This window comes from Rattus rattus, chromosome 10 (assembly GCF_011064425.1).
Source record: "Rattus rattus isolate New Zealand chromosome 10, Rrattus_CSIRO_v1, whole genome shotgun sequence".
NCBI classification, from domain to species: Eukaryota; Metazoa; Chordata; class Mammalia; order Rodentia; family Muridae; genus Rattus; species Rattus rattus.
In genome coordinates this window covers 11266920-11275873 of record NC_046163.1, presented here as the reverse complement: position 1 = coordinate 11275873, position 8954 = coordinate 11266920, and the positions used below count along the sequence as shown (strand labels likewise).

Sequence of the window (8954 nt, the reverse complement as noted above, 5' to 3'; positions counted from 1 at the left end):
CCCTGCTCCACTCTCATACATGCATATGTGTGGGCACTTGTACATGTTCATGTGTACCTTAGTGTGTGTGTTATGTGTGTTTGTACATATTTGTAAAGGCCAGAGGTCAATGCCGAGGGTCCTATTCTATCATTATTTGCCCAATTTGTTGAGACAGGGTCTGTGTAGCCCTGGCTGTCCTGGAACTCAGTAAGTATGTAGACCAGTCTGGCCTCAGACTCAGAGATCCTCCTGTCTCTGGCTTCCTCTCTCCAGTGCTGGGGTTAAAGGCATATGCCGCCACACTCTTATTAACTAACAGTATCTCTCACTGAATTCAGAGCTCACTAACTGAGCCAGCCAGCACTCCAGGAACTTGCCAGTCTCCACTTCTCAGTGCTGGGATTCCAAGTGTGTGATGATACTGCTGGCTTAAAAAATTGTTTTTAATTTTTAAAATTGAAAATTCAGGTTCTAATGCTCAAATGGCAAGTCCTCTCTTGCCAAGCTATATCCTAAGCCCTAGGAAGAGAGGTTTTTCTGGAGAATAACCATAGTTGGGTTGGGAACCCCAGGTGAAAAGTGCCAGAGCTAAAAGAATTTATCTTCATGTGTCACTCTGAAGCAGAAATTAGCAGTCCTCGTTTTAAAATTCGTAATTATAATAAAATAGCACACTTAAGATTTAAAAAGACAAGAGGACATGTCATAGTGTCTCAGCTAGGCCTTCCTAACCTGGCTCTACAAATTCTACACTTCTCTGGGAGGAAAAAGGTTCCTATGGCAGGGACAGAAGAGCAGCAGGAAATCAGGCCTTCCGAGTCATCAGTAGGGGCCTCAGTAAGGGCAACATAGGCCCAGGCCCTGGAGATACTGTAGGAGAGGGGTGTGAGGTCAAACCCTGGACAGCTGTTCTGTAGGGTCCATAGAAGGTGACTCTGCAGGGACCCAGGGTGAGCATCACTCATTAAGCCTGGCCTCAGTCTTGGTGTATAGCCAGGGATGACCTTGGACTTCTGATCCTCCTGCCTCTACTCCTTACTGCTGAAATTACAGGTGTTCAGGAGTGCTAGTTTAAGATCATTCTTACTACATGGAAAGTTTAAGTTCGGAACCTTAAGCAGAACTTCTGGATTTTTATATTTGTACTTAAAGGAGTCAAAGATGGCCTTTGGGATCTGCAGAGCAGTGTCGTTCACCATGGTCATGGGTGGCAGTCGGCTGTGCTCACTGAGAGTGAACAGTCACATACATGGTGAAGCCACACAGCTACGTATCCCTAAACTTTAGAGCAGAGGAGACCCTAAAACATGCTGTAACTTAATCTCCTACACAAGACATACACTGAATTCCATTTAAACGAAGCCTCTCATTTTCAGATTGACACAGAGTAAGTGGTAGCTGCAAAGGGCCGGGGGAAGGGACTGGGGAGCCATATTTAATGGCTGCAGGGTCTCTTCTGCAAGACAAAAAGAACACCAGATGGAGCATAGGGCAGCATGCATGTGTACCTAACACCTCGAGTCGTGTTTCCCAATACTCCACAATAGGGAATTCATTTGCCCAGTTCAGTAGATAAAGCAACTTAAGGCCCCAGCCACATGGGTTTAGTACAAATGGTTTTATTTGCATTCTGACCCAGCACAGAGCCCACATACAGATTTCTCATTTACAAGTGCAAAATATGCTTTATTTCAGGTACAAAAACAACATGGCATTATGACAACTTGGGTTTCCATGGCCCCCTTCCCCATGACCTGCTACACACATTTGACCAATCTGGACCACCCCCAGAAATCCCCCACCACCTTTAGAAAAGAATCACCCCACCTAGAGGAAGAAGGTAGGTGAGAAAACCTCAAGAAAGAATCACTTCGAAGCATGAAAGAACACAGTAACCAAGCCTTTACCCAGCAGGAAGAGATAGGTCAGTGCATGAAACAGTCTCCTTTGCTTGTCTCTGATACTAGCCCCACTAAGCTCTCCCCAGCAGTACTGTCAGCCCAGGGACAAAGCCTCGGGGCAGCGATGTGGGAAGAAGTTTGTCCACATACCTAACAGACAGGAGCTGGACTGGATGCTCAGTCCACTGGAGGTTGCATATCCTAGCTAAAACGAGCCTCTGTCTGGGTGGGTTGAAATCTTGAACTACCAATACAAACATCCTTAATACAGCTATCTTGGGGATGGGGTTTATATCTAAACACAGATCCACTTATGTTTCTGCATATGTTGTACACATGACCTAAGGGTAATTTTGTTTGTAGTGTATCCATGTTTTGAATGTGGCCTCTCCCACGCAGTCAGGCATAGAATTTTGGATTTGGAAAACAGGACGTTCAACTCACTGCAGTTTAAGGACCCAATCTTTCATTCACTTTTCAATGGCTTCCACAGATAGAAAACCTGGGCTGGGGGATTGGAGGGTGGGGTGGGGGAGTTGGAAACTCAACGAGAAGCTGGTCAAAGTGGAGAGGCAGGTTTTGAGTGGCTGCCAATGCAAAGGGATGCAGAAGATGTGAGGGGTCTACGGATGATAGACAAGCCACGAGAGATGAAGATCTCTGGGTAACACGACACTCTGGTCCAGAGAACACAGGAAGGGCACAACAATATGGGGAGGGGTCTACAGGCTCCAGAGATTCTAAGCTAAGAGGGGTTTAGTCTTCAAGGCACCTGCTGAAATCAGTCTGTCCTTTCCAGGACAGGTTCTAGTAGGAGGCTCAGGCCACTGCCACCCCCTACAGCTCGGCAGCCCATAAATACAGCACAAAAGTCCTTTCTTCTATCAAACCCTGACGGGGGACCAGGACAAAGGCCGAGCAGGGTTCCAGGTAACAGGGAACATTTGAGGAAGAGACCTCTGTACTCTCTCTCATGGAAAGGCTGGGCATAGTCCCTGGGAGCCAAGTGAGGATCAGAACTTTCCAGAAGGCAAGGAACTCTCCAGACTTGTCTGAATACACCAACTTCTCCTAAGTTTATGTAAAATGTGTTGTTAAGATAGCCCTTAGTGCTTGAGAGTGCCTTAAATAAGGAGAGAAGGTGACTGAGTTAAGGGCTAGCTCAGTGGTAGAACACCTGCCTCACATGTGTGAGGGTTCTGGGCTGTTCTCTATCACTGCCAAATAAGATAATAAAATACATTAAAAATATAAAAAAGGAGGAGCGGGGGAGTAAATATTTCAGTATTTAAGGACCAAGAGGTAAAATTATGTATGTTGGCACAAGAGAAAACAATTTTCTTAATAGCCCAGACTAGCCTCAAACTCAGTCTCCCTGCTTTCACTCCCCGGCCACAGCACTGTCCCTTGAGTGCTGGGATTACAGGTTTGCACCGCCGTACCTGGCTTTCCACAATGTATTACTGGTTTTATGGTACTAGGGATAGAACTTGGAGCCTTACTCACAGTTGGCAAACGTTCTGCCATTGAGTCACACCCTAGTCCTGCATGATTTAACACTAGCAATTCAAAATATAGTAATCTAGTGTCATTTTTGATGGCACGGCTACCATTCCCCAAACTAGGTTTGAAGATAATGTTCTCTTATAACCAACTGATGGTAAAACCAGACAGACAGCACTGAGTTCGGTTCCTGTTTGCAAATACAAAGGTAGGGGGCACTCTTTGGAAGGAAGGGAACACAGACCTCTTCCCTGCGGTCCTTAGAAAGTACAGCCTGATGTCCCAGGCTAAATAGAGTCCCTTTACAGCAATGCCTGGGGGGTGGAGGTGAGGGTGACTCAGAGACTCTTCAGGAGCTGGGAAGAGGAAAGTTAAAAGAACATTCTATACTGCCAAGTAGACTAGCTCGGATAATAGCAGCCAGCAGCACATCACTCTGAGGTTCACACCTACACACAACCACACTCACCTAGCTGCAGTCAGGGAAGGCTTGGTAAGCACGTGTCTACTAGGGTTGACATGTGGCAGCACAGGTAGCACTGTGCATACTGAGGACAAGCAAAGGTCACCTGTCTACCATATGACTTTGATGAATGGGAAACAATGGTAAAGTTTTCCTGAAGCTCAGATTCACCCACTGACTACAGTTTCCAGGTTCTCAGGCTTCCAGTTCAATGTTTCTTGTTTTAGGGGTAAGTTCTGGGGTTCAAACACAGACAAACACTCTATCGATGGGTTATTATACTGCTTACCCTGTATTTAAAGGGAGACCATTCACAATGCAGCATGGGACCCTTGACTTTTGGTCCTGTCCCTCCGGTGTACCTAAGGCAGTGACCATATTCAATTCCCCTTGCCCCCAACAACCTCAACTTTCCACTGACAACAGCTAAAGAGTCTTTCTATTTCTTCCACCCATGTGTTAATGATTTTCAGAACTTCAGCCACTTGGGCCAGCCCCTGAAGCAACAATGGACTTAGGAACTGGTGACGTGCTTATGGGTTCTAGCCTTTTCCCAGTTAATAGCTCTCAAGGGGCTCCAGGCAGACTGGGTAAGAAGTCACTAGGGCAATGTCTGACCTTTTTCTAGACCCCCACAATGACTAATCTTGATTGCCAACTTGATGGGACTTAGTATCACCATGGAAACTAACCTCTGGCTATGTCTGCAAGAGGATTTCTTTTCTCTTCTTTTAATCACTCAGATAGAACAAGAATGCATTCCCCCACTACCAAATTTACTCAGTCAAACACATCCAGATAGCAAAGAATAAGCATTGCCCAGGAAAGACCACCTCCTTGATCATGGTCTCCCTCCTTGCCAGGTAAGTGTACGAGGAATCTTCTAGATCAGTTACCTGAGGTTCGAAGACCTACCCTAATGGTTCATGGCCAAGGTTTTGTAGAGTTAAAAGGTGTCCTGGCAGTTTTGTGTGTCAACTTGACACAAGCTGGAGTTATCACAGAGAAAGGAACCTCAGTTAAGGAAATGCTTCCATGAGACCCAGCTGTAAGGCATTTTCTCAACTAGTGATCAAGGGGGGAGGGCCCAGCCCATTGCGGGTGGGTTCTGTAAGGAAGCAAGCCAGTAAGTAACATCCCTCCATGGCCTCTGCATCAGCTCCTGCTTCCTGATCTGCTTGAGTTCCTGTCCTGACTTCCTTTGGTGATAAAGAGCAATGTGGAAGTGTGAGCTGAATAAACCCTTTCCTCCCCAACTTGCTTCTTGGTCAGGAATAGAAACCCTGACTAAGACAAAAGGAGATGGTAAGATAAGCATTGCATCCATCTGTCTCTGCTTCTGGCTGTCTCATGCTCTGGTTGCCAACACTTCCCAGCCATGACAGACTGTACCTTCAAACTATGAGCCAGAAGGAAGCCCTTACTCCTGTAAGTTGGTTTTTGTCAGATGTTTTTCAACAACAATGAGAAGAATAACTAATACCCCAAGACAAGACCTGGAATGTCCATGCCATCGGCTCTTTCTGTAGTGAGCCATCTTTGGCTCTCCAGTTAGACCCACTTTGGTATGAGAAAAAAAGGTATCAGTTTAGTCTCTCTTCCTGTAACCCACATAGGGCTACCACTCGGGAACAAGGGCCACAGATAGCCTGACGGGCTAAAAGTCGGAGGCCCAAAGTCTAGTCCTGTTTCTCCCAGTGCCTTGCTTTGAGCTAATTATTCTAAGTGACTTGGTTGACTCTCTATCCAAGGATGGAAACCTTGGTCATGACCTTCCTCTAGAACTAGGACATGTTAGTGTCAGGGAAAATGGCAGAACAGAGGGGTATCACCTAGTTCTGCTGACAGAAGAGAGAACACAGGGGGAGAGAGGGAGGCAATTGTAAGAGCAGTAGACCCAAATGCAGACTGAGAAGGTAAAAGGAACAAGAGATCAGTGATAGTCCTACCGTGCTCACAGAGATCCAGGAACCAGAGGTCTCCAGCAAAAGACTGCCTACAGACGACGCTCCAGCCCTTTCAGTAATTAGGGGTAGAAATAAGCAGATACTCACATGTAAAAGGATGAAAGTAGACTATCCCACTACATATCATATATGTAAAACTAACTCAGATTGGAGCAGAACTCATTGTAACAACTAAAACTTTAATCAAGTTCTAAAGGGGAGAGGAATGATGGTTCAGTAGTTAGGAGCACTGGCTGCTCTTCCAGAGGACCAAGGTTCAATTCCCAGCACCCCCAGTTCCAGAGGATGTAACACCCTCTCAGGGGGCTGTGTGTATTTACACACACACACACACACACACACACACACACACACACACACACACACACCAGTGTGCAAAATACCAATGCACATAAAATAAAAATAAACATTTCTTTTAATTCTAAGAAGAAAATAGAGATGTTCCTGAGTTTGCATTAGGTCATGGTTTCTTAACAGCCATATCAAAAACACAAGCAATAGAAGGTAACTCAGGCATCATACAAATTAAAATAATAATTATGACAATTATTTCTGAGACTGGGTCTTACTGGACTGGCCTTGGACTTGGGAGCCTCAGTTGAGTACTGGGAGTACTGGTTCATACTACCAAGTGCAACCAATGTATAAACTTGTATACCCCAAAGGATGTCAGCCATTAAGAGGGTGAAAACAGCCTACAGAATGGAGCAGAATGGAGAAAAGATGATGAAGGATTTGCATCTAGAATTTACCAATAACCCATACAATTCAATGACAAGACTTAAAAATGGGCCAAGGACCTGACCAGACATCCTCCCAAAGATACACAAATGGCCAACCAACGTGAAGACACATTGAGCATTAGCCAGAGAGATGCCTGACACCTGCAGGATACTGTAATAAAGAGAGACAAGTCAACAGTCGGGAGGTGGCTCAGCTGCTGAGAGAGCTCTTACCTACAAGCACGGAGCCCTGGATTCTGCTCCAGCACTGCACAAATTCAGTGTGGAGACACTTTTCTATATTCTTAGCACTTGGGAAGCAAAGGCAGGAGGATCAGAAGTTCAATTATCCTCTTCTACTTAGTGACTCTGAGGTCAGGCTGGACTACACGGAAGGGAGAGACGAAGAAGAGGGAGAGGGAGGGAGTGAGGGAGGACAGGCAAGCAAGCAAGAACGAGATATCACAGCAAGTGTTGAGGAGGAGGCAGAGAAACTAGAACCATCCTCCATTGCTGGTGGTAATGCAGATAGGTGTAGCTCTGTGGGAAACATAGGGCGGTTCCTCAAAGAGGTGAGAAGTTACCTTAGGAGCTGTCCATTCTACTGGGCACATTCCCAAAATGAAGCCCTGTCCACACAGAAGTCTGTACTAATCTATTCACAGTCCCAACATCTCAATAAAGCTGCCAACCCCACCCACATGTGCCACGAGACAAGGGACTGAGAGCCCAGCTTTGCTGTGAGAGTAGCTTCTCTGCCTGTAAAATAATATTTGCCAAAACCTTTGGCAAACCTTTGGGCATAGAAGTAACTCACCATGGCTCAAGGAGACTTGAATCAGGAAAGAGTTAGTTGAAGCTTTGGGCAGGCATAGATCCTTGACACCATGAAGATGAATTTTTAAGTCTACCATAGTTATTGGTCCTGCAATTCCCCCAGAGTTAAGAAAGGTGATTGATTCAACCATTCCATCAGAGACAAAGAACCCTATCTATATACCTACAGTTAGAAAAACATAGACTCTTAAACGAGCACTGAAGAAAACACACTACCCCCGGGGCCACTTGGCAAAGAAATAGCAGTGGTTAGCTGAGGTTGTCTGAAAAAGGGAGTTCAGTAAGTCTGTCCAGCTGTAGTACTGGGATGGTGCCTCATACTTGCCAGGCAAGGGATCTACTGAGACATACCCTGACCCAAATGGTCTAGAATGGACAGTCAAGACCACTGGATAATGGAATCTTCACCTCTTAGTACTCTTTACTCAATAGGAAAGAAATAAGACCACACAGTAGTAGTCCAAGAACAATCATTCTGTTCTCACCTCTCTTCGCTGGTGAGGAAGACACTTGACATCTTAAGTAGCAACTGTGAGAGGTCACACAGGCAAAATGTGTGGCTTGAATGAGAAACGGGTCCCATAGGCTCATGTACTTGAACATGTGGTCCCAATTGGGGGTGTTGTCTGCAGATGTTATGGGACTTCTAGAGGATACGATCTTGTTGGAGGAAGTATATGTCACTGAGGATGGTGGGCCTTGAGGGCTTGTACCATTTCCTGTTCTTGCTCTTTCTCTGTGCTTCTTATGTGTATGAAAATGAGATCAACTACAGTTCTGTTTGGTATCTTCCTCACCGCTGTAGTTGATCCCTACGAAACTCTAAGCCAAACCAAGCCCTTTGTTCATCAAGTTGCCTTTGCCAGAGTATCTTATCACAACAACAGGGAAGGAGCTAACACAATGACCACGAGAGGTCACAAAGGTACACCATACCATCTACTGTGTCAATGCAGAGACTCTGGGCTTGAATGTGGCAGATCCTTAGAGACAAGGCAACTGAGAGAGAAGTGGAAGGCACAAAATAAATAGCCCCCGTCCTATTAATTCATCCAAGGACAGGAGAGGTGTGGCTACCAGGGTCCTGAGAAGGGAAGTCAGTATTAGGAGGAGAGCTGTGCGTGCTGTCCCTGTGAGGATGACAGAGCCAGCCATGAAGCCAATGACTCGAGAAAGAGGTGCTGAAACAGGGTGAGGTAAGAGTAGTCAGGAAGGACCAATACATCAGAGGGAGCCTCCAACTGTGGGGCTCAGGGTTTAAGAGATGCACATCCCCACTGTCTGCCTGGAAACAGAACGAGAAACTGTTAAAAAGCTAAAGGCCAGGAAGAAAGGAGAAGGGAACCACTGGCTTTTTGTACGCCAGACGTTGTGTCCACGATTGTAGCTTTCCTGGTGTGGGCGGAGTCCCTCCTAGTCTGAGCTTGCAGGTGAGACATCGGCTGACAGCAATGCGCCTTTTACAGCCAGGGGTCCATGGGGCGGGGGACAGGCATGGGTGCTCCTGCTCAGAGTCCACACTTCAGGATGATGTGGTAGCCATCATTGCTTTCTGCTGCAAGAGAAATACTGGGCATGG

At 46.1% G+C, this 8954-nt stretch overlaps 1 protein-coding gene across 1 annotated transcript in view; it reads right to left on the bottom strand.

Moving 5' to 3' along the window:
* Positions 1 to 8864: 8864 nt before the first annotated feature.
* The window catches only part of Tfcp2l1 (transcription factor CP2 like 1), a 52511-nt gene continuing 52421 nt past the window's right edge, over positions 8865 to 8954 (bottom strand). The window contains exon 15 of the mRNA XM_032915270.1: positions 8865 to 8930. Coding sequence (XP_032771161.1) covers positions 8884 to 8930 — 47 coding nt within the window. The 3' untranslated portion in view covers positions 8865 to 8883. The remainder of the gene's footprint in view (positions 8931 to 8954) is intronic.